Here is a 26224-nt window from a genome sequence, read left to right as displayed (position 1 = left end):
AAATATATTTACTGAGAAAAATGGTGATGTGTTCAATATCTACTTTACCCGCTGTAAATATATTTCTTAGATCCAGTTACATCTTTATCAACCTTTGGAACCACCTGCTATAATAATTGGCCCACTTAACCGATAGACTGCTAATGCTGTTACCTGTGGTGTTCACATATCAAGATTGGCTTACTACATATCCACCTCCATCATGGATTGACATCTCTTTGGTGTGAGCTAGCACCACCAGTGTGACTGTAGTACAGACCAACAAGGGGGATTTTTTATTCTTTTGCTCATTTAAAGAAAATTTTGTGATTATATTTGTAACAATAAAAATGATGTGGTTTTAACCATTTAGACTATTGTTATATCCTTGTTGGTACCAAGAAAAATCCTGCTGCCCCTTTTTATCCCATTTTTCCATTATCTGAATAACTGATCATAAGTTCCTGTGAGCACACAGGGGGTACAAGGGGAAGCTCCTCTCAGCAGCTAGCACAGATGTTACTGTACTAGGATAAAGCCAGACAACTCGGCACCCACAATTTGGGGCTGAGGTCTTGGCTGAATTTGAAGTACCATACAGCATCTCTATGCTGAATTTAAAAAATTAAAAAAGTGGCAGACATTTATAAGTTTACTCCCATAATAAACACAGGGAAACTAATGGCTGCAGGTCTCATTAGAAGAGGGCTAGAAGGTGCTTAGAGCTGCTACTTTCTGGACATTGGGATTGCTAAGATTTGTAGTTCTGTATTGTTTGTGCTTGTTTCCGGGCATTGGAACTTCCCCCCACTTTGTAGACCCTTATCTGCAGGAGCCACTTACTGCCAGAACCTGTGTGGGCCCAAGATTGTTGTGTGCCCAGTATCCCCACAGATTGCCCTGCCTGTCCACCCTACTGTGTGCCCAGAGTCCTCAATTGGCATGCCCTGCCTGTTTCCTATTGCTACCCTGAAGACTATCCCCTCTTGCTGTTCCCTTTTGCCACCCTGAAGACAATCCCCTCTTTCTGTGCCCTATTGCCACCGTGAAGAATATCTCTCTTTGACATGTCCTACTGCCGCCCTCTCCTTGTATACCCAAGTTCCCCAATAAACGCCCGCACGTTGAGTTCTGTGTGATTTACCTCTGGGTACATTCTCTTTCTGCACTCCTGGTTCGTCACACATGCCGTGAATGGCAGCAACTACAGCTGCTTAGTATCAAATAGGCAAATGTCTGCTGTCATAACTGATAACAAGAGCAGCATCATGGCAACTGCAGATCAAAGAGCGGTTAAGAGGGCAGCTTCCTTGGCTGTAAAGGATAGGAAGGTTTTGTTCTGTATTAAATAAATCTAAAATAAATCCCACTTAAGCTAATACCGTTAAGCCTTTATAGCAACAGGTTTTGTTTTCTTGTGGAAAATAATAAAAAGCTGACAATTGTAAGCACCCCCATCAGTTTAAAAAGGTTTATCCCAAATCTATAACTGCCATTTGCTGGAAAGCTGGGCCAGTTATAGGACATGGAAAGATAACCTACCTACTATCAGGATCCACAAGTAATAAACTATTTTACAGGGTAGATTCAGTAAAACTAATTCTGTCCACAGTTAGATTTAGGGCTGGTTCACACCAGATGTGGTCCAGTATGTTTTTTTTTCCTGCATCAAAAATGCATGCACAGTGTTTTCCATGTATTCCAGTGCATAAAAAAAAAGTAGAACATGCTGCATTTGATCTGCACAGAACTGTACTGGAACACAGCAAAATGCACAGGAACACTGTGGTGTGAAGTGTAAGCCGAAACACATCCGCAGTGTGTTTTTGTGGTGTGAACTAGCCCTAAAGCGGAGTTCCACTTACCCGTTTCACCGGCCGTCCTGGATTCCAGGAGGCCAGCATCTTCAGTTTGAGCACCTGGCTGTGGCAGCTTGAATGGTCCTGTAGTCTTCAGGGACCTGTCACGTGTCCCAAAGGACTACAGGGAGGGAGGACACCTTCCGCCTAGGCAATCGGACCGGAAGTGGGAGCGAGTACCTGTCACATTCGGGTACCCGCTCCCCCCCCCCCCCACAAAGGTGCAAAACCTTAATGGGGAGCAGTCCTTAAAGTGGAACTTCCCCTTTTGGTTGGAGCTCCGCTTTAAGGCCTAAATGCACGGCCACTGGCGTGTTGGAGAGAAAGTGTCAATGCACCAATGTCACGAGTGACATTTCAATACAGTTCTGCTCACCGCAGCAGTGTTGCTGAAAAAAGTACTGTATGACAAGGCTCAACAAATCCCAGGCACCAGGTTGCCATGGTGACTAGAAATTGTTCCCTGATGCCTGGGTTTTTGTCAGCCATCCGTTGTCAGGCACTCGGATGCCGCTTCACTGATCCAGGGAATTTAAATCCTGCCGGCTTAATTTCTTATCTGTATCTCTCAGCGCACAGACAAGAGGCATTCTAATTGGTCAGTACCGTCACATGGACAGCGCTGACAAATCCCTAGACCGGTGAAGCGGCATCCTGGTGCCAGACAGCAGGGGATCGCAGGACAATAGTACAGCGGGACCATGGTGGATGAGGAGGGGGTTCATTCTAAGGTCACCTTACAAATTTTCTGTAAAAGTGAACTTGCATTTTCAATGTGTCATCTTGGCCCGCTCACACAGGTTTCTTTCTTTCACACAGCTCCTGGCCCCGGGCATTTGATTTTAAAAACTGGCTCCTAACATTTTTAGCTGGCTCCTAGATGCAAAGCAAAATTTGTCAAGCCCTGCTGTATGACACCACTGGAAGCAAGCCATTTGCCTTGTCTATGCATTGGGCCTGTACAGGAAAAAGCCCCATTGCCTCTGGTGTGAATGGGCCCTTTCAGTTAAGCAGACCAACGTTTTGTACCAATTGCCAGTGTTTTACAAATTGCCAAATTAAACTGACAACAGAGAAATGCTGACTGTAAAAACCTTTATTTCTACAAGAACAGTGATCACTCGATTCTTACCCTAATGGCAAATTACAATGGTTCCCTTCCAGCAGCTCAAAGACCACATGTGGCACCCAGCAGCATGATGCTGAGTACAGACCACCCACAAGCACGAACCCAAGAAACAGATGCCTAATTAAAACTGAACAAGGGCCTGTGCATGCTAAATACAGCGTGACTGCACTTGCAGCTATTATAGGCACATGCCCCTGGGAGAATGTACTAAGACTGGAGCAGTCAGAATCTGGAGCAGCTGTGCATGGCAACCAATCAGCTTGTAGTTTCCATTTTCTTGTTCAAAGATTTTATTGATTTTAACAGGAAAGAATAAACGGGACAGTGGAGGTATACAATTCTCATACAAAAAATTGCATAGGTACAAAATTAGGTATCAATAACAAATGAGACCTTATAGGAAAGGGAAGAGAAAGAGGGGAGGGATACGGAGAGGTAGGTGACTCCACGGTTAGAAGCAATGGATGAAGAAGAACGTGAGATTGGTGGGGGGTGGTACCAATGTAGCTTGAAGTATTTGTTACGGGTCGAGAAGTGAGTCATCAAAGTTAGGCGGAAGGAAATGCTTTACCCAGGGGTTCCATACCTTCTTGAATTTAGGGATGTTATCTGGAACAATTGAGTACTGTCCGTGATCCTTTTTTTATTTGCACTAACATACAATTTTGAGGACAAGCTTTCAGGGAATGTCCCCAGCTTCAGGTCTAAGCAGTACTGAAACAAAGATTTAGCAGAATGTTAGAAGAGATGGGGAAAAAAAAAAAACTAGCAGAGGCAGTCATGCTTGAGCTGATAGTCATAAAACTGTTGGATAATGAGTGAGGAATCCCATGTCCAAATTCAGGCTGTTATCTCTTGTGTCAAATAGAATTATCATTCTTAGTTCAAAAGTTTTTCTTTCCTGAATGGATTTGAAATTTCCTTTAAGAACTAAAATATTGAGGTCTCCCAAAGTGTGGTCTGGTTGTGCGAAATGGTGTCCCACAGATGTGCAAAGGTCATCTTCTTTATGTTCCTTGATGGTATGTCTGTGCAAATTCATCCTTGTTTGCAACTTCTGTCCTGTTTTGCCAACATAAGATCCTTTGCTACATTTTCTGCACTGGATAAGGTACACAACATTACTAGAGGTGCAGCTGTATGAGCCGGAGATATTGAAGATCCCTTTTGAGTGTCTGACACTTTTTGATGTATTGATTTGGTTGCACAGTTTGCAGCATTTCTTATTGCAGGGTTTGCTTCCATTATTTGTGACCTCATAATCAGAAGGAAGTTTCCTACTGATTAGTTTATTTCTGAGGTTGGGGGGGTTGTCTGAAAGCTAGTATTGGTGGTTGCTGGAATATTTCTTTCAGAGTTCCATCCTCTGTTATGATCGGTTGTAAATCTTTGATTATTTTTCGTATTCCTTCTAGTGCTGGGTTGTATGTGGTTACTAGAGGTACACGGTTGTTTGTTTTTTTTCTCTTTGTACTGAAGTAGATTTTCTCTTCGGGTTCTCAAGGCTGTGTTTATGGTGTTGTGAGACCTTTGGGAGACCTCAATATTTTAGTTCTTAAAGGAAATTTCAAATCCATTCAGCAAAGAAAAACTTTTGAACTAAGAATGATAGTTCTATTTGACACAAGAGATAACGGCCTGAATTTGGGATTCCTCAATCATTATCCAACAGTTTTAAGACTATCAGCTCAAGCATGACTACCTCTGCTAGTGTTGTCTTCCCCCCCCCCCAGACTATGCTTTTGCTGTGTCTTATTTCTGGTTTATTTTTTTTTTTCCCCATCTCTTCTAACATTCTGCTAAATCTTTGTTTCAGTACCGCTTAGACCCGAAGAAGGGGACATTCCCCGAAAGCTTGTCCCCAAATTGCATGTTAGTGCAAATAAAAAGTCAGGGCTAGAGAGGTGGAACGGTCAGGCCGGCCGTAGGGTTCTGTAATGACCGTTTGGTGGTACCTCTAGCGGTCCCCAGGACAGGATTCCCCAGGGCGCGGAGTCTAAGTCCCAGTCTGCTATTCACCAGGGCCCCTGATGGTGGGGATGGACTTGGAGCAGACAGGAACCAGGTCGCGGCCCCTGAGTACACCTGCTAGTGGTAGAGGGATCCGCCAGAGGTATGTGCAGGTACGGCTGGATCCGTGCAGGATGGATGGATGGCAGAGCAGTTAGCGTGGTCAGACGGGCCAAGTCAGCAACGTGCGGGCAGCAAGGTATCAAAGGAGCAGGCAGAGAATGGTCAAGGTCACAACCCGGGTTCAGTAACTCACGGGCGGCGCGGTACAGGGGATCAGGCAGAGAACGGTCAGGGTCACAAGCCAGGTTCAACAGGAGACGATCAGAATCAAGCAGGGTCAGCAACTAAGCAGGAACACAGGATACCAGGTACAGAGGCTCATGGGAAAACATACACCAAGGCCCAGATCACAGGCCTGGCCATGCCTTAAATACACCTTTCTGCAATCAGTCCCAGGTTTGGCTGAGTGCACGTGTGAGCTTCTGGCTGCTGAGAGCACCCGCTGGTCAGCTCTGGTACTGCAGCCCACACGGCAGGTGAGTCCCACCACCAGTGCTGAGTCCATTCCTGACACACGGACTCGAATTGTTCCTGTCGCAAATGCACTAATACGGCTACAAATCACCTCAAGCAGGGATGTTATCTAAAATTGTGGCTTCTATTTTGCATGAATCATAGCCTGGGTAACTTTATTTTTAACTACTGCGATGCATAGTGAGGGAGATTTCAAAGATTTGGCTATGACCAGCTTTGCTGCTGTAGTAATTTGCAGAATATGTTTGAATTGTGAATTTGTGATGTCAGGGGGTCATAGGTTGAGCAGCGCAGTTGATGGGTTCGGTTGGAGGATTTTTGCGTTTAGTGTAGAAAGCACTCTAGACTTCCGCCCAGAAGACTTGGGCGGTTAGGCAGTCCTACCATATATGGAAATGTGTGCCCAGGTCTACACAGCCTCTGAAGCAAGTTGAGGGGTAATTAGGGGTGTACTTTGCTATTCTTACTGGGACTAGGTACCAACGAGTCAGGACTTTATAGTTGGTTTCCAAGGCCACGATATTTTGCGATGACGCTTTAGTATTGGACCAGATGTGGTCCCAATCAGAAGGGTCGAATTGCTAACCAAGGTGCGTTTCCCATTTGCGTATATGAGGGTAGTGGTGTAGGTTATGAAGAGGGAGTACAGATATGATATGAGGCCTCGCCTATGGGGGTCTTTGTGGCAAGCCCGTTCAAAAGGGGACATGGTGTTTACTGGACTGGTAGCTGTAGTGTAAGGAGCGTAAAAATGTTTCAATTGTAGGTACCGAAATATTTCGGAAGTTGGGAGTTCATGGGTTTCACATAATGAGGTAAAGGGTCTGAACTTGTTCCTGAGCACAAAGTGATGGGTCCGGATAAGGTTGGATGAGGACCAGTGTTTAAATGTGTGTGGCGAGGACCAGGCCGGGGGGAAGGCTGGGTTTCGGAGATATGAGAGAAGGGGGTTATTGTGTGACTGTAGGGGATAGCGGGATTTCAATTTATCCCAAAGCAAGAAGTGAGAAGTAATAGAGTTTGTAACTGAACGACGATCAATAGGTCTTAACCAGAGAAGGTTAGCAGTAGATAAGGGGTCACACTCTATAGATTCAAGGATAACCCATTGTGGGGTTTCCTAGGTAGCATGATATTTTGGTAATTGTGCTATGTGTGCTGCTTGGTAGTATTTACTGATATCTGGGAGACCGAGTCGGCCATTAAGTTTGGGGTGATAAAGAGTGGAGCGGGGAACATGTGGGCAAACCTTGCCCCAGACATCTTCACGACTGCTATTCTGCCTAGCCATGCCAGTGGAAGAGAGGACCATTTGGTCATAAGTGCCGTTAGATGAGCTAACATAGGGGTGTAGTTGGCGACGCAGAGATCCAAAATATTAATTTTATACCCAAGAAGGGAATAGAGCTTTGTGACCATGAGAACGGAAGTATCTGTTTCAGGTGGGTCAGATCATTAGGGGGGAGTGAAATATTGAGTGCTAATGACTTCTGAGGGTTAATTTGAAGGCCGGAGAGAGAGAGACAAACTTGTCAAGGAGCCAGAGGAGAGTAGGAGAGGATGTCAAGGGGGAGGTGAGGAAAAGTAAGACGTCATCCGCGAATACACACAGTTTATGGAAGGTGCCTCCTATCTCAAGTACATGGACATCCGGATTGGTCCTGATCGAAAGGGCCAGCGGGTCTATGGCTAGGGCAAAGAGTAGAGGGGACCCTGTCTGGTGCCACGTAAAATTGGGAATCGAGCAGACCGATGACCTAAGTATTTGATTCTGGCCGAGGATTCGCGGTAGAGAGAGAGGATCCAGGTTAAAAAATGAGGGCCAAAGCCCTATTGGCGCAGAATGTAGTGCAGGTATGGCCATGAGACTGTGTCAAATGCCTTCCGTATATCCAGGGACAGGAAACAGGTGGGAATATTGCGGGATTTGGCTATGTGTGCCAGAAGAGTTGCGCGTCGGACGTTGTCTCCGGCTTGTCGGGTTGGTATAAAGCCCACTTGATCATTATGAATTATGGATCCTATGCACGTGCTGAGGCGTGTAGATAAGATTTTAGCTAGCAATTTGATGTCTATGTTGAGGAGGGAAATTGGCCTATAATTGGACCATTGCGTGTCTAAATTCGGCTTTAGGATCATCGAGATGTTGGCTTGTACTGTATCTGGGTTGAAAGTTTGGTCTGATAATATGGCATTGAATGGGTTAGTAAGAACAGGCGTGAGTAGGTGGGCAAACTTTTTGTAGTATGTGGCAGAAACACCGTCAGGCCCTGGACGTTTACGGGGCTTTAGGAGTTTAATAGCATTTAGAGTTTCAGCAGTAGAGATAGGGCGTTCTAATGCTGTTAGATGATGTTCCGAGAGTTTCGGGAATGTGAGAGGCTAAAAGGGTGTCGGCCTGGGAAGAGTCGAAGGGTGTGGAAGAAGAATAGAGACATGAGAGATGCTTGTGGCAAACTTGTACGATCCGTTCCAGATTACTAGTGAGGTTATCAGATGAAGTGCGTAGTCGAATGGGTTTGGTGATCTGATCAAGCCTACGGATTGAAAGTGCAAGAAAGGTGCCAGGTTTATTGGCTTTTGTATAATATTTTTGTCGGGATCTACGAAGGGAGAGCTCAGCTTGGTCCGTAAGGAGATCAAGGGCCAGTCAGGATTGTTCTAGGGCTTCTCGGTTGGCAGGGGAAGGGGTCGTTTGGAAAGCTTGATGAGATTGGTCATAGGTGTGTTGTAGAAGAAGGTGTTGCCGTCTCTTTTCTTTATTTGGGAAGGATGTTTTACAAATGCAAAACCCGCAGAGTACAGGTTTATGTGCTTCCCAAAGAAGGAGAGGGAAGATATCTGGAGTTTGGTTTAGAGATAGATCATTTTTGAGCGCCATTTCGATATCTGAGCAATTTGTCGGGTTCGATAGGAGGTTCTCATTGATGGTCCAAGAGGGATCAGGGGGGGAATGGAAGTAAGCACAGCACAGTGATCTGACCAGGGAATTGGGAGGATGTCGGAGGCCAGTACTCAGGGGAAAGCGCTAGCAGTCATAAAGATATGATCTATTCTTGAAAAGGTCTTGTGAGGATGGGAATAGAAGGTATATTAGCGTTTTATCGGATTGAGTTCTCTCCATGTATCTATCATTGAGTAATGTTGTAATATGGTTTAAAAAGGTTTGTTTAGAGGTGAATCCCCACAGACTAACAACGTGCCGCATTTGTGATGGTCAATAACTGATAGGTGGGAAAGAAATGGTAAGAGACCTTGGTTTGGGGCGTAACACGTGGCGATGGTGACTTCTAAGTCCAGAAGTTGCCCGGTGAGCAGGAGATATCAACCTTCAGGGTCTTTAATTTCAATGCAATGCAATGTGGAGGGCATCGTACGGTTGAAGGCAATGAGCACCCTTCTACGTTTGGTAGCGGCGGAGGCTGTGTAGACTTGTGGGTAGCGGGGGCCAAAGAATTTGGGAGTGGAGGTAGGAGTATAGTGCGTCTCCTGGAGGCAAACTATATGGGCATTGTATGATGCGAATGAGCGGAATGCCTTGTTGCCCTTCTGCGGTATGTTAAGACCCTGAACATTCAGGGTGAGAATGTGTAGGGAACCCATGGGGAGAGCGTGTGGTGATTCATATAATAGAGTGGTACCAGCTGAGAGAGAATCTGGCAGTCTAGGTGCAAGATTGTTGTGTGGGAGAAGGAGTTAGACAAAGATGTGGAGTCGTGTAGGGGAGAGGAGGATAGGGCTAGGGAAGGGTATCAGGAGAGGGATATAGGGGGCCATAATTAGGCAAAGAAGTGGTCCCCGGGATCACCCGGGACTCGGGTGGTCTGGGGAGCGGTAATAGCCCAAGTGGTATCAAAAACACTATACCAAAAGGGGCTAGTGGTGAGTGCGCAGGTATGCTGGCCGCAGGGAAGACAGCATATACACATGAATGTAGTAGTGCGATCCTGGGGGGAGAAAGAACATCAGGATTGGCATACAGAAGAGTCAAAGGATCCTAGAGTCGGGCGGCATCAGTCGTCCAGGTTGGTCTGCAGAGATGGGGGGACGAAATTCTCCATACCGCCAGAACCGAGGATCCTATACATAAAATACAGGCATAATCGATTAAAGATTAAACCAACGAATATTATATTAGGCACAACAAGCTCTTAACGAAAGAGGAGAGAGAGAGTAGGATGGCCCGTGATATACGGGGAAGCAAGAAATTTTCTTCAATACAGGTTATAACATTGTTTCAAGAAAAAAGGGGGGGAGAACAGAAGAGGAAATCAGAAGGACAGTATGAGCCCTGGGGGCTTACATAAGGATACGGATGCTTAGCGTCTGCATTCAGGTGAGGGATGAGAGGAACAGACACCATGGGTGTCAACTACGAGGGTGCGGAGTTCCACTTCGTTGAATGCAGGCTGTAAAGCGAGAGATGATTGATGAGATTCAGTGCATGGAATCTTGTGGAGAAGGAGCAGGTGATGAAAAACGCCCTCGTTTGTGGGTGTTGAGTTGACCGTTGGTGAGGTGTGGCGGGTGAGATTTCTGCTGTGAGCATGATGCTGATCGTTGTCTGGCCTTCTGACGGGTGTTGCGTGTGGGTGCAGCTGGAGGTTCCACAGGGTGTCTTGAAGCTCATCAGGCATCTTGCAGATATGGTCTCGGGCCTGGTACCAGAAACGCACTGCGAAAGGAAAGCACCATTTATACGGTATGCCATGCTGTTGAAGTGCTTGTAAATGTGGCTTCATGGCCTTCGTTTGGCGATGGTAGTGGAACAGAGGTCTTGGAATAGCTGGTAAGCGTGACCCTGGAATGTGAGGGATTCTGCGTTACAGGCTGCTTGTAGAAGCTGTTCTCTAGTGCGAAAGAAGTGGAGCTTGGCTATGATATCTTGTGGAGGGCCGTCGGTGCGTTTTGGAGCCAGTGCTCTGTAAACCCTATCCATTTCTAGGCGTTCTATGGGAATATCAGGGGCGAGCTCTTAAAATAGCGCTGTGACAGTGGATTGGACATCAATATCCGACTCAGGAAGGCCACGAATTTGCACGTTTGAGCGCCTAGCCCGATTCTCAAAGTACTCTAAGCGCGTTTGTAGTATAGCGTTTTTGTCATGCATAAGGTCGAGTTCATCTGCTTGTGTTTGAAATGAGGCGTCGAGGTAATCCACCCTCTGTTCCAGGTCAGCAGTGCGTTGCCATAGCTCATGGATTTCTCTGGACAGCTTGTCTGTGATGCAGTCAGAGGTCTGTTTCAGGGCTTTGTGTAGCATTTTTTCAAAATGTGTGAGAAGGTCAGGAGTAGTAAGATCAGGTGTTGAAGCATGTATGGGGGTCTCTGTCTCAGCATCAGACTCACCCTCAGAAGTGCAGGGATGGCTTGGCTGCTCCGTGTGCAGGGCTGTATACTTTAATGCTGCTGGCTTGTTGCTGTGAGAGGGTGCGGCGGCCATCTTGGAGGAGGCACGAGCAAGGAGCTCCTGGATCGGTTTGCCAGCCGGTGGAGCCTGGTGCCGGGACGCTCCCCTGACCAAATTAGCATGTGGCAGGGGGGGTCGCTATGGCAACCGGCGCCGTTTATATGATGCTGCGGGCCGGGATCGCGGGTCGGCTGTCTTCCCTGCGGTGCGGAGGAGCCTCAAGGAGACATGTCCGTCACCGCTGGCTGCGCATGCGCCTGTAGTTTTCATTTTCAAAGCTTAAAGCACAACTAAACCAGTTGATTTAAAGTGATATTACAGTCACAAGGATTAAGTGCCTTTAAACATTCTAAATATGTTTATACACAATATTCGTGCTTTAAAAAATTGAGCTTCTAATTATCTTTTTAACAGTGGGCTGAACTGTGGTTGAGTGCTCTTTCCCCTGAGGACAGGAACAAACAGGAAAAGATCACAGATCACTGGTAGAAGGAACAGCTAGCTAGTCTGTCATACAAGGAAGTGTGAACTAGCTTCCCATGTCCGCACAGCCCTAATTGGCAGTTTTAGCAGTCACAAGGTGTTAAAAATAAAGCATGCGCAGTACAGTAGATGCACAGGATCTGAAGCTGCAGCAGAAACACAGAGAGGAGGGAAGCAGCAGTGAACAGCAGGAACAACCCAGTTTTTATTATTCCATATAAAATGAGCTAATGATTAAGGTTTGGTTCACATTCATGCGGCTGTGCGTGGTGCATCGGCACAGCAGCCCACTCATTTGAATGGGCTGTTGTGTCTGTTTTCTGCAGGGAAAAGGTCCCTGCACCTTTTTTTAAAACCTGGCCACAAGGAAATCACATGGTATTTTGTGCATTTTTCACAGCGTGGGGGTGCCATTAAGAGTTAATGGCACCCCCACGCATGTGCAGTACCCTGTTGAGTTTGTGGCTGCATTTGTGTGTGGGAATGTGTGCAACTCACACGCACTCCCGCACCTGCAAATATGTGAAATTTAGGTGGGGGATCAACCTCCCTGGAGGTATCCCCGAGTGTAGCAAGGGGTAAAGTTTCAGCACCACAAGCAGTAACCCACGAGCTACACTCGGGAATACCCTGCAGCGTTGCTCCGGAATCCCTTCTGCACTTACCTTGTCCTGAGCTCCCGCGATATCCCCCCTGCAGTGTCCCCAGCAATGTCCTCCGGCCGATGCCGGCATCCGTCTTTCGGGTTCCGTTCCCTGCGACGTCAGGACGTATGGGGACGGAACTGGCGAGAAATTTAAAAATGTCAAAAAGTGACACACTAAAATCACATAGTAAACCATTACTGTATCAAACCATTTAACATACATTTTGTCCCTAGTGCTTTGTCCTGTGCCCTGCCTGCATATTTACTGTTCTTCCTGCCTGGAAACTTTGAAATGTCCATGACGTCCAAAGAGCGTCCCTTTAGGTCAAAGGCGGTTTTAGACCAGCTAGAGAACAGCGATAGTAAATTAGAATCACTTTCAGAATTGAGTGATAATGATTCGTGGGGAAATTCGTCATCAGACACTGAAAACGATTTTGCGACTTTGCTCAGTGGATGTGCGAACTTGGCGCTATATTTCAAATTTCAGCGTTTTTGGTTTGATTATATTATTGAATTAAATGTATTATATTATTTTTTTTATGATTATTTAGTAAATCATAATTTATGATTTCGCGTTTCAAATTTTAACATACCCGGGATGTTTACTAGACTCTTGTTCGGACTGATTTGAGTGAGTTATTTCTAAAAATTACAGGCCTACAATAAAACAACTACATATTTCCATGCAAAAAAATTTACCACTTTGAGCACAGAAATACTGACATAATCAGACCGCTAGGGAGGCTACACAATTATGCATGAAATGCAATACTATGGGGGAGAGTTGCCAAAAACTTGAGAGTGTAAAACCTGGTGCAGCTCTGCATAGAAACAAAACAGCTTCCAGGTTTTATTGACAAAGCTTAACCTCTTCACACTGGCCGAAAGCAAATGTGCGGCCTCCCGGGGTCTGGGCCTAGACGCCGAGCAGCCGCACCTTTGCATTCTATTAAAAAAGAACATATGTGCTGAAAGCACGCGCCCCGCGCGCTCTCACCACACATGTTTGGTACTCACGGAAAGGTCCCGATCTCCTCTTTCAATTGGGACCTTTCCCGATCATGTGACCGCCATGACGGCATGTCACGGTGGTCACATGACCCTAAACCCTGCCTTCCGGCTTCTGAAACCCTTAAAGGGCCGGGAGGCGCTGGCGCAAAGTGGTTAAATGAACAGGCTGAAGTTAGAAGCCGATTGGCTACCATGCACAGCTGCACCAGATTCTGAGTGCTCCAGTTTTAGTAAATCTCGCTCTATGTCTAAAGACATTTAGGGCCAATTCATACCAGGCAATTTTAGCGCAGCTGTAAAATGCAAATCAACGGAAGGACATCTGAAAAACAGTCATTTCCAATGTGTCCTATTCACACACAAGCCCACTGCGTTGCACTAAAATGCAAAATATGTGTCAACGGACGTCAAAAATGTCGGTCAACGGACATCAGCATACGTTAAGACACAAGTAAAATGGATGGAAATATACATGCATTTTAGCGCAAGTCTGTGAATTGGCTCTAAAATAGGTTTTGGATTTAATGACACTTTGGTCTCTCAAAAAAAATTTACATTCAAGGCATGCTGTAAATAACTGTCACAGTTGCTTGTGCTTTCAAATGAAATGTCAAGCCAGCAAATGGCTGGTGTCATGACTGATCAAATGTGCAGCACCATGGCAACTCCAGAAAAATGACTATAAAGTATTGGAGGGTTTAGTTCCACTTTAACTAAACAAGCTAAAGCTAGACATTTGTGAATATGCACAGCTGAGCTGCTCTGCTTTTAGTAAATTCCCGCACCTGTTTCTGTTGCCTATAGATTTTGTTGATAAGTACAAACCTCAAGCATTAATAAGTAAACAAAGGCATACAATATGAGCTCTAGATGTAGTCATACTGCATTGAATCAGAATGCATGCAAGCCTCTAGTCAGATGTTAGATCTCATCAACAAGTGTACATTAACCATTTGCCGCCCGCCCTATGGCCGAATGGCGGGCGGCAAATGTCATCAGCTTTCCGGGTGGACGCCATATGGCGTCCTCCCGCACATGAGCAGATTGCGCTCCTGCAGAGCGGCGCGATCTGTCACCGGCCGTGTACCTCGGACACGGCCGATGACAGATCTGAGTATCGGCCCCGTTGCCGGTACCATGTGACCTGCTGTGACCAATCACAGCAGGTCACATGACAGTTGTATACAATGGATGGCTTCATTCATGACATCCATTGTATACTACTGCCTAGCTGTGAATGGTCACAGCTAATCACATGCACATGTCATGTGATTAGCTGTGGCCAAATCACAGCTAAGCACAAAAAAAAAAAAAAAAAACCCTGAATGAATCGATGTTATTCAGGTAAATGCTTGCTTATAGCAAAGTAATTCTTTGCTATAAGCAAATTGTGTAAAAAAAAAAATACTGATCACTTCCCCAAAGTAGTACAATGTTACTATGGTAACATTGTACTACTTTGGTCATAGTGAAATATGAAAAAAAAATCTTAAAAAAAGAGAAAAAAATGTAATAAAAAATAATAAACAAAATTTAAAAAAATATATTATTTTTTTTTTTCATACTGTCACCAGTCAGTGTCCCTGATCACCGCCATGCCAGTTATATGATGCTGTACTGCACTGTTGACAATATGTGAAAAAAAATAGTGAAACTAATTTTAATTTTTTGAAAAATTATGACAAAAAAAATACAACTTCAAAAAACTCGCCATGCCTCTTATGAAATACGTTGGACTGTCTACTTTGCAAAAAGGGGTCATTTGGGGGATATCTGTACTGTTTGACATTCTTGAACCTCAAGAAATTAGATTGGCTGTCAGTACATCAGGATTGATCAATTTTCATATCTATACCATAGTTTGTGAACTCTATAACTTTCCTACAAACTAAAAAATACATCCTAATTTGGGTTATTTTCACCAAAGACATGTAGCAGAATACATCTCGGCCTAAATTTATGAAGAACAATTATTTATTTGCAAACTTTTATAACAGAAACAAAGAAAAACTTTTTTTTTCTTCAACATTTTTGGTCTTTTTTTGTTAATTTAGCAAAAAATAAAAACCCCACTGGTGATTAAATACCACCAAAAGAAAGCTCTAGTTGTGTGAAGAAAATGATAAAATTTTAGTTTGGGTACAAGGTTGTATGACCGCGCAATTGTCATTCAAAGTGTGAGAGCGCTGAAACCTGAAAACTGGCCTGGGCAGGAAGGTGTAAAATTACCCGGTATTGAATTGGTTAACCAATCCCAACATCATAAGACACAAACGAAAAGAAGATGTCATATGATGAATCAGTCATTTTAGTAATCAAGAACTAGTATCAGTAAATCCATAATATCTTCCACTTGTTTCCAATCATCTCATTATTAGGCTTAGTTCACACTAGCTCTGTCAGCAGGTGTCAGACTGGTGCTTCGGAAGCGTTTTTAACGCTTCTCAAACGGCTATGAAAATTCTGCACATGGCAGTACACAGTGCTGTTCACACTGAAGCGTTAGCAAAACCGAAGTCTCGTGTTGGGTCAGGAGGAGTTGAAGCCTCCCATTTAAGTCTATGGTGCCGCTCCGCAAATGCCTGGCAAGCGTTTGCGGTGAGGTTGCGGAGCGTTAATATCATTTAACTTCATTATAGGCATTTGTGGTGCGGTTTTAACGCTTGGCAAATGCCTATAAACCGCCTCAAAACTGCGCATAGGGCATTTAGGGAGCGTTTGAGGAGCATTAAAAACGCTTCCCCAACGCCTGTCAAATGCTATAGGGGCATTTGGCAAGACTTAGAAATAAAGTCAAGTGTGAACGAGCCCTTACTGTGGTGTCCACTTAAGTACTGCAATGCCACACTGCACTTGTCATATTTCAATAAAGCAACGTGAAAAATAAAATAAACAGTACAATGTTACGCAGCGCACACCAGCTGCGTTTTGTTCAGTGTGGCTCGCTGGTGTAAACAAGCTCTTAATGCTGAAGTCTGGGAAAAATAAAGTCCTTCCTTTCTGTTTTGGTAGGCACCCGCACCCACTTCTGGCCGGATCGCCTAGGTGATTGGATTGAAAGTTCACCCTCCTCCCTACCCGCAACCTCTTGGGACACATCAAAGGTCCCATAAGGCTGTGAGACCATTCACAAAGCACATCACAGTTCATGCAGTGGAAAGTCAGCTGTGAAGCCACAAGGAGTCACAGCTGGCTTCCCACACTTAACATGCTGGTGCCGGGAAACCAAAGACAGGCAAAGAACCGGCCTGGGTGAGGACAGCGTTGGATCCTTAAACAGGCAAGTGTCCTTTTAGTCAGCAGCTACAGTATTTGTAACTATTGATTTTTAATATTTGGCAAAAAGAATAAAGATCCTCTTTAACATTTTAATATGAATAGATTAAAATTTCAATCATTACTTAAAGAATAAGTTCACCTTTCGTAACATGTTACACCCATATTCAGGGTGTAACATATTACCATATTACCATCAGAACAGCCCCCGCTTTGACAGCTAGCGGGGGCAACTTCTCCCTTTTCACTAGCTGTCACTCATTCACAGTCATCTGTCAATGAAAGACTACAACTCCCGGCAGCCTTAGCGGCTGTTAGCTTGTAGTCCTCAATGAACTACCACAGTGCTGTGAAGCGCCATGGTAGTTCATTGATTCTTCCTGTCAGTATATCTGCTTGCGTGTACATCCTGTACAGGGCAAGCAAATATACAGATCTGCAGGAGACCTGCATGGCACCAGCAATCTGCTGATCGCTGGTGCAATGCTTTTCTGGCTCCTGCAGACAAAAATAATAAATGCACTTTTTTTTACCTACAAAAAAATGTGCATTTATAATTTCTTTTAAAAAAGGTGAACTTATCCTTTAAAGTAGAATTTATGTCAAAACTTTTTTATTTTGGATAGAGTAAGGGAGGGTTATAACCCCTGTCAGTTTTCAACTGGGTAGATTTCCCCTCACTTCCTGTCCCATAGCCAAAGCAGGAAGTGACAGAAAAGTAGACAAAACCCGGCTCAACTGTGCATTTTTACCCCTCCTAACCACTTGTCAAAATAAGGTCTAACTAAAGCAAAACTAAACTCTCCTATCCTTTTCAGCCAAGGAAGCTGCCATCTTAGCCTTTGGTTGATCTGCAACTGTCATGGTGCTGCACATGTGATCAGTTATCAAACCAGCCATTCGATGGTCTGACAGTTTGGTTGAGAGCACACGCAAATGTGACAGCATGCCGGGAATGTAAATTTTTTTTTAAACTAAACAAGAAAAAAAAATTTAAAACAGGAATTACCATCTCCAGCACTTTAACAGATACAAAAGTACATGTTATACTCACAAACTATAATGGAAAAGTGGCATATCCAGATACAAAGTTCGCTTTCTAACGTCATGGAAGTATGCAGATGGCAATGCCAGCTGATGCGTTTTGGGGGGACTGATCCCTCTTCACAGAGCAAAGACTCAAGCCCTGAGGAAGGGGGCCAGTCCCTCGACACATGTTAGCTGGCATGGCCATCCACATACTTCAATTTGATTGGAGAGCGGATTTCTGGGCTCTTTATCTTGATATGCCACTTTTCCATTTTGGTTTGTGAGTATAACATGTAATTTTTATCCCTTAATAAAGTGCTAGAGATAATGCACTAGGCGTCTGCTCCCTTTCTGTTTTTTTTGCTGTTTGTGCAGTACTGGATTCCCTGATCTGAGAAGGGCCACACTGCTTTTGGGGTGGAACATGAAACCTGTTTCAGCATCTGAGGTCTCCCAACCCCACCTCCCTGTGACAGCGGGAAGAGGATCTTCTCCCCGCATCCGCTGTCACAATTTGAAAATAATACGGCCGTGTGAGGCTCCGCCCACATAGCCGCATCATTCATTCAGTTTCCTGTTCTCAAAGAATTAAGAGGGCGCTGGTGGGGGCTCTCGTAGTCCATTGAGCTTCCTGCTCTCAGGTAACTGCCTGTCCGTATGAGGCACAGACCGGCAGCAATCCTGAGAGTCTGCTGACCACAAGTGCAATACTCTGTAGGCTCCTTAGAAAAAAAAAAAAAAATAATAAATGCATTTTATTTTACCTGCAAAAAAGTGCATTTATAATATTTCTTTTTTTGAAAAGGTAAACTTATCCTTTAACCCTTTCGCTGCCATGTCCGTAGCAGCAGGGGTTTCACAATCTGGTGGCTGCAGCACATGATACACATGTTATATACCACTGCACATGCTGGAGTGAGATAGAGTTGCCACCTCAGTTGCCACCTCAGACCTTAAAACCAAACATTAATTACACAGGTTCTGAGGCTAATTTAATCCACATAAGGTACTGAGTTTATTTACCACCTTAATCAGCCACAGAATCTGTGTAAATAATATGTGTTCGGTTTTAAGGGGATGAGGTGGCAACCCTAGAGAGCAATAATTCTAGCACAAGACCTCCTCCATAACACTAAACTGATTATCTATAGGGGCTTTTGAAGTGTCGCCTATAGAAAATATGGGGTAATGAAGTTTGTCACCATTTCAGGGGAGCACACAAATGTAAGGTTTGCCATGTCGAGTATCTACTCGGTGCAACTGCCTTTTATATTTTACAAAAAAACTGGGTAATATATTGCGTTTGTTTACCCCAAAATTCACTTTAGTGTGTTTTTTACTGAAATGTTGCATTTCTTAGACCTTTTTATGTCGTGTGACACACAAACTTGGAACTACCACTATTTTATTCTTTAGGGTGTCTGCTTTCAGAAAACATATAATGATTTTATTAAAACATGTGTGCAAGTAAAAAGGATGCAATAAAACAGCTCAAGCACTGAAAGGATTAAGGCACTGACAGCAATAAACCTGATAGGGGTTCTAATCCATCTCCATTCATCCAAAACTTGAAAAGAGCCTTCAGGTATTGTTTAACCACTTGCCCTCAAGAGGATTTACCCCCCTTCCTGACCAGGCCATTTTTTTCAGTTACGGCGCTGCATTACTTTAACTGATATTTGTAACGCTGCACCCAAATTAAATTTATGGCCTTTTTTTCCCAATAGAGCTTTCTTTCAGTGATATTTGATCACCTCTGTGTTTTTTATTTTTTGTGCTATAAAAATAAAAAAAAGGACCAACAATGTTAAGGAAAATAAACAATATTTTTAACTTTTCTCTATTAAACATGTCCAGCAAAAAAAATTTTAAAATCAAATTTTGTAAAATTTAGGCCAAAAAATGTATTCTGCGACATGTCTGTGCTAAAAAAAAATCCCAATACGTGTAAATGAATTGGTTTACATGAAAGTTATAGCGTCTACAAATGGCAGTATAGACACTGAAAATTTTTTTTGTTATATTAGTAATGGCAGCGATCAGTGACTTATAGCGGCGGGCATTCTGACACTGGCGGGAGAAGGAAACTATCACTGACAACCCAAATGACATATTACAGTGATCAGTGCTAATAAAAAGCACTGACACTGTACCAATGACACTGGGCAGGAAGGGGTTAACATCTGGGGCGATCAAAGAGTTAACTGTGTGCTGTTTTACAATGTGCTGTGTGTGTGCGTTACTGTGTAAGCAGATTTCTTTGTATGGCTCTGCTATGCAGAACCATACAAAGCAGTGTGCAGAAACTGACAGGGGACAGATCTGTATTGTTTACATACAGGTCTCTCCACCATCGGTGATACACGAAGATCTTCAGGTGCCGGCGGGGAACCACCGGCCGGGACCTGGCGATCGACAGGTGAGGCTGCCAATGGCAGCACGGGTAGGGCATGCGCACCCTCTACCCAGAAATGCAAAATCACACACATATATATATATTGTGCACCACTGCCACCCTGGTGATGGGAAGGTGAGCTGGCCTGACCATTCTCTACAAGGCTCCACTCTATAGGATGCAGATGGGAGCTGCTTTGATGGACAGAGCTGATTGGTGTATGGATGTTGAAGGAAGGAATATTTCCTGCAGCCTCGGAATCTCTCAGCTGCGTTGCTCTTCCTAGAAAGTCCACAGCCCCCCCCACCCAGCAAGCAGATGACAGCTCTCACAATGAATGGTAAAAAAAAAGGATATTGTCTGATCAGACTGTCCACCTCTCCCTCGTCCGGCCCCTGCAGCTCTGCCGGCTCCTCCTGCAACTGATCGTCCACAAACTTGTTCTCATCGTACTCATCGATGTCCACCTTGCGGAAACGCGACGACAGAGTGTTCTTAGCCATGGCGGAGACACCGGCTAGCAGGGAAAGGGACCGGAGCCCTGCCCACAGTGAGGGAGAAGTGACAGGACACACCAGGGAAACCTGGCCGGCTTCTCACACGGTCACTGAAACAGAAAGCGTTTCCGCTCGCTGTCAAAGCCTTTCCGTTCCTTTCCGCCCGGCTCCCTCCGCTTCCGGCGACTCCTGGGCGGAGAGTGCAAAGGAACCGGAAACGCGTCAGCACTCAGAGCCAGCGGTGGAAGCAGCTTGGTTGTGGCTTTGCTGCCTAGCAACTGCAGCCCTGTTGAGGGGGATCAAGGGGAGGGGGGAGTCTGCCTGTCACTTTCGGCCTGCGGAGGGAAGCTGAACTGCAGGAATGATGTTGGTTGCTTATTACTCTGGTCCAGATTGGTGTGATGTAAGTATGTACAGGGGTTGGACATAATTCTGGAAACAGCAGATAAAAGAACAATATTGTTTCCTAGCATGGTGTTGGACCACCTTTGGCATCCAAGATGGCCTGAATTCTCCTGGGAATTGACAAATATATGTCTTGGATGGAAGATAATGGAATATAATTAGCTTAATTATACTTAATTCAAAAATCGTTCCAGTTCTCACAGAAATTAGTGGAAAACAAGCCCGAACCTTGTTCTCCAAAATTGACCATAGTGATGTTGAGGTCTGGAGACTGAGGCACCCAGGGAAGGTGCGAGACGGTGCCCATCAAACCACGATTTGACAACACCAGTTGTGTGAATCGGAGCATTATCGTCTTGGTAAATGAACCTGTCTTCCGGAAACAATGTCTGCACCATGAGGTGCACATGAGTAGCCAGAACTTGTACATAGTCAGTGGCAGTGACCCTACCTTTCAAAATAATGGTGGGGGCTGCAGAATACCAAGATATGGCTGCCCAAATCGTGATTGTGCCACCACCATGCTTTACCGTTGGAACAAGACAGTCCTGGTCGTAAGCTTGTTTGCCACACGTAAACACATCTGGTGGTTGGGAACAGTGTGAAGCTCGAGTCCTCGGACCATATTACAGTCTTCCATTGATCGATAGTCCGTGATTTATGGGTGTTGCACCACTATCTCCTCTTCTGAGCATTAATATGGGTCACTGGTGATTTGGCAGTTGCATCTCGCCGTGAATGCTTTGCTTATGGAGTTCCCGCCGCATAGTTTTTTTGGACACAGGCTTTAGAAGACTAAGGGTGGCCATACATTATACAATTTTCTTGAGAATTTTGCTTTAAATTTACCAAAAACCTTATAATAGGAGGTCAAACCTAAACAACACTTTCAATTGTATCCAATTAGGCAGGCTCTTGCACTACATAGTTTAAGGTAAATCTAAAGGAAATTGGGCAGAAATTGGACAGAAAATTGTGAGAAAATTGTATAGTGTATGACCTGCCTAAGATGGAGCTCCGCAGTCACTTTTGCAGCAGATGTTTTCTAATTCCTGCTCACAATCCTGGGTAATGTCATTTTGTCTTTCAATCAGTTGACCATGTCAATTGCATTTATGCTTATCAGATGATGTTTTCCCAGAAACTGTATATGCCGTCATGACCTTTGATCCTGTACCTCTCAACACGGCAAATAAATTGGCAACTTCAGTCACAGAGGCACCAACAATTTGCCCTTTTTGAAGCTCAGGAAGCTCTGAAATGACTCCGTATTACTAGCAGCGCACGCAGTGAATGACGAAAGTAAGGCTTCCCACCTGTTAGCTAGGTGTCTCATCACACAGCGGACGCAAAAGAATGTTACATCACAACATGAAGCGTCATCACTTTTACAATTGCAAATCAAGTAGTGCTTCCGTATTTTTGTCCAACCCCTGTATGTCTCATACCTAAAGAGCTACCAGGGAAGCTGACAATCACTGTAGTAGAACATAACATAACAGTGATCGCTGCAACCTTCCGGGGGCCAGTGCTGAGCAGCTTCCTCATGCACGTTGACCACAGGTGGTCGCTCACTCAGCACTGCTGCCATTCATAGAACACCCCGATTATTTTCTAAATACAAGGTGTACTGTGATTGGACAAGGTGGAGATTTTGTCCCTCCTTTCCACCTTGACCAATCAGAAAATATTATATTCTTTAAAATAGTTGTAAACCTCAGACATGAAATATGAACAAAGCATATCCCTCTATAGTGAGACAAGTACAAAGTGTCATCTCTGTCTGCTGCCTTGTTTTCTGCTTTCACTATGAATCACTTCTGACAAGTTTTCCTGACATCAAGAGAGAAATGGTGGCAGGGGAGGGAACTCCAGCACATTGACAGCCTCAGCTCTATTCCTGTGAGGGGTGGGGGGGGGGGGGGGGGGTCAGTGTGCAGTGGTGCATCCGCTTAGTACAGGATCTGGAACATTGCAGCTATCACTTTAGTAGTGCTGACTACCACAGTGACTTTCAGCTTTCTTCAGGTATAAGATACGCATACCTATATTGATGCAAGCTGGACCAATGTAAGTACCTTCCAACCACCCCACAATCATTAGGATTGTCCCAAGTTTTGATTTAAAACCCAGTGTCCCACAAATCCGGGCTGAATACTGGAGCCAAGGGCTAGAACAAGTTCCAGCACTTGACTCCACTACCTCACTTGGCAGGAGTGCACTGGCACCGGGATCACTTGTCCTGCATCTCTTGCGGGCTTCCCGGAATCCCACATGTTGCATTTGCCCCCTCTATGGCAGTTTGTATCTCTCCCCACCAGCTGTCTGTATAACTGCCGCCGCCTCCTTGGCTCTGATGTTATCATAAACAAAGGCCAGAATGAGGTGCAGAGGAGGAGAGACATCGCTCTGCAGCAGCTGCATTGATCTGAGGTCTGTAATAAGTGTTTGGGGTTTTTTTGTTTTTGTTCTTAACTCCTTAAAATTATTCAAGAGAAAAGGCGTAGTGCTGCCATGGAGGAGCCACTTGGTATGCTGGGTTCTCTGCCACAACTATGTTAATCACTTTGTCCCCTCTGACACCTACAGTTGTGTCCAAAATTATTCAACCCCCACTGAAATTGAGTGTTTTGGCCAGTTTGACATTGCTTTTGATCATTCAGTCATCTTGCTTACATTTACATTAAAGAGGCACTTGTAGGTCAGACAAATATAACATAACAGTTATAATGAAATAACCACAAATGTCTTTTCTGTGCTCACAGCATTATCAGTTTTATTCAACCCCCAAGTGACATTCAATCTTAGTACTTAGTACAGCATCCTTTTACAGTTATAACAGCTTTTAAACGTGAAGCATAGCTTGACACAAGTGTCTTGCAGCGATCTACGGGTATCTTCGCCCATTCTTCATGGGCAAAGGCCTCCAGTTCAGTCACATTCTTAGGCTTGCGCACTGCAACTGCTTTCTTTAAGTCCCACCAGAGGTTCTCAATCGGATTTAAGTCTGGTGACTGCGATGGCCACTCCAAAATGTTCCAGCCTTTCCTCTGCAACCATGCTCTAGTGGACTTGGAGGTATGCTTGGGATCATTGTCCTGTTGAAAGGTCCAACGTCTCCCAAGCCTCAGGTGTGTGACGGACTGCATCACGTTTCCATCCAATATCTCCTGGTACTGAAGAGAATTCATGGTACCTTGCACACGCTGAAGCTTCCCTGTACCTGCAGAAGCAAAACAGCCCCAAAGCATGATTGACCCTCCACCATGCTTCACAGTAGGCAAGGTGTTCTTTTCATCATAGGCCTTGTTCTTCCTCCTCCAAACATAGCGTTGATCCATGGGCCCAAACAGTTCTAATTTTGTTTCATCAGTCCACAGAACACTATCCCACAACTTTTGTGGTTTGTCCACATGGCTTTTGGCATACTGCAGTCGACTCTTCTTATTCTTTGGAGACAGCAAGGGGGTACGCCTGGGAGTTCTGGCACGGAGGCCTTCATTACGCAGTGTGCGTCTTATTGTCTGGGCTGAAACTTCTGTACCCACATCTGACAAATCTTTTCTCAGTTCCTCAGCAGTCACACGGGGACTTCTCTCCACTCTACGCTTCAGGTAGCGCACAGCAGTCGAAGTCAGCATCTTCTTTCTGCCACGACCAGGTAGCGTTTCAACAGTGCCCTTTGCCTTGAATTTGCGAATGATGCTTCCTAAGGTGTCTCTTGGTATGTTTAACATCTTTGCAATCTTCTTATAGCCATTGCCCTTCCTGTGAAGAGAAATCACCTCTTCTCTTGTCTTCCTGGACCATTCTCTTGCCTTCACCATGTTTGTAACCACACCAGTAAATGTCTAGAAGGAGCTGAGTATCACAGTCATTTTAAAGCTGCCTAATTGGTGCTTATTATGCTTGATTGCTGCTCGGTGACATCCACAGGTGTTTTCAATACCTGATGGAAAGCACCTGTATGAACCTCTGTTCTTCAGAGTGGTAGTCTTTAAGGGGTTGAATAATTGTGGCAATGAAGAAACCACATAAGAACCATTTACTACTGTATTACATAAACAATTGATGTCATTTTAGTTGCATTTGGGTAGTTACAACGTCCTTGTAGGATTTGATTCTGAATACAATTCCAAATGTACACTATAGTCCCTAAACCCCTTTACAGCATTGGGGGTTGAATAATTTTGGACACAACTGTAAATATATCTTAGAATGGGCAAGGACCTATGGTAAAGTGATTGTAAACCCCTAAATATGCCCAGTGAAGTGGCTAACCTCAGGTGATACACAGAGATGAAACAAATCCTCCTACATACTATAAGTTGTACCTGTTTATCTGTAGCCTTCTCTCATTCATATCTGTTCAAAGGACAGAATTTATAAAGCTTGTCTGAGCTGTCATAAAAAACGGGGAGCAGAGCTAAAGTCACACTCTGCAGAGCTCAGTGAAGGGAACACAGAGTGGATTGGAGGGAAGAGACACACCCCCTTTCACACAGGAACAGAGGTGAGGCTGTAAATCACAGGCTGTGCCCTCCCCGTCACGATTTTTCTCTTTGTTTCTGTGTAATGGCTATTTTGGGCCTATAATAATTTTTACTTTCATGAACAATATTGTGAACATTTGCTCAGTTCTAAAGCAATTAAAGGAACTAGACATGTTGAGATAATAGCTGTGGAGGATGCCACCTCAAAGGACTCAATTGAGGAGAGGGGGAAGGAAGGCAGCTGGGACTTTCTGTTGTTTTTTTTTTAAACAGTTGGTGAGCTAAACTGACCAAGGTCTTGAGTCCACCCATTAGATGTTAAGATATGTGGAAGGGTGTGATTTTACCTGGGTGGGTTAGTCAAGGGGTGGTGTTTTGCAAAGACTATAAAACAACAAAGCACGACCCCCCCCCCCCCCCCCGCTTCCCTTTTTGCCCTTTTTGCATCAGGACATCAGGATGTCTGTGTAATGTATCACCATTGCTCTTTCTTTCTTATAGTCATCTCTCTGTACTGGTAATATACTGTATGTTATACTGTAACATCAATTTTTTTGCAGTATCATATTTTTTGTATTTCAGTATATTTGATTCGATTAATAACTACTTGTCTTCTGTGTAAATAAATTAGATCTTTATTTTTTGCACAGTTGTTATCCTTTGCTATTAACATTATTGGTAATAGCCACATGAGGATTGGCTGAATTCATGTATAGACAAAAAGGTTGTAATCACTTGTTACATTTATAATCTTAGATAGAACCAAGGGAATAAGTGCGGTTGTAAAACCGCCAAAACAATAGCAGAGGAAGAAGCAGCAGACAGAAATAACACAATGTTCTTAATTGAGACAATTTCTTCAGATTCAGAGTGGCACTAAATCTAACTGGTATCAGCAACACTGGTAAAAGAGCAGCATAATCCATGAACCATATGAATTATAAGCAACATAACAAGGTAGTTCACTCTGTATTTATAAATGTCCCCTTAACTTTTTTTGATTTTAAGTGCCGTCAACTCAAGTCCAGGTCCTAGCGATTTGATGAAAGAGAGTTCTAAAAA

The 26224-nt window shown here is 44.4% G+C and overlaps 1 protein-coding gene across 1 annotated transcript in view; it reads right to left on the bottom strand.

Annotated features, from left to right (window-relative positions):
• Positions 1 to 20475, bottom strand: part of ARPC5L (actin related protein 2/3 complex subunit 5 like) — an 85367-nt gene extending 64892 nt beyond the window's left edge. The window contains exon 1 of the mRNA XM_089693384.1: positions 20125 to 20475. Coding sequence (XP_089549510.1) covers positions 20125 to 20270 — 146 coding nt within the window. The 5' untranslated portion in view covers positions 20271 to 20475. The remainder of the gene's footprint in view (positions 1 to 20124) is intronic.
• Positions 20476 to 26224: the final 5749 nt, after the last annotated feature.

Source organism: Staurois parvus, unplaced genomic scaffold (genome assembly GCF_062004578.1).
Source record: "Staurois parvus isolate SC_StPar_1 unplaced genomic scaffold, SC_StPar_1.0 ptg000630l, whole genome shotgun sequence".
Taxonomy (NCBI): Eukaryota; Metazoa; Chordata; class Amphibia; order Anura; family Ranidae; genus Staurois; species Staurois parvus.
This window is presented reverse-complemented; position numbering and strand designations above follow the sequence as displayed.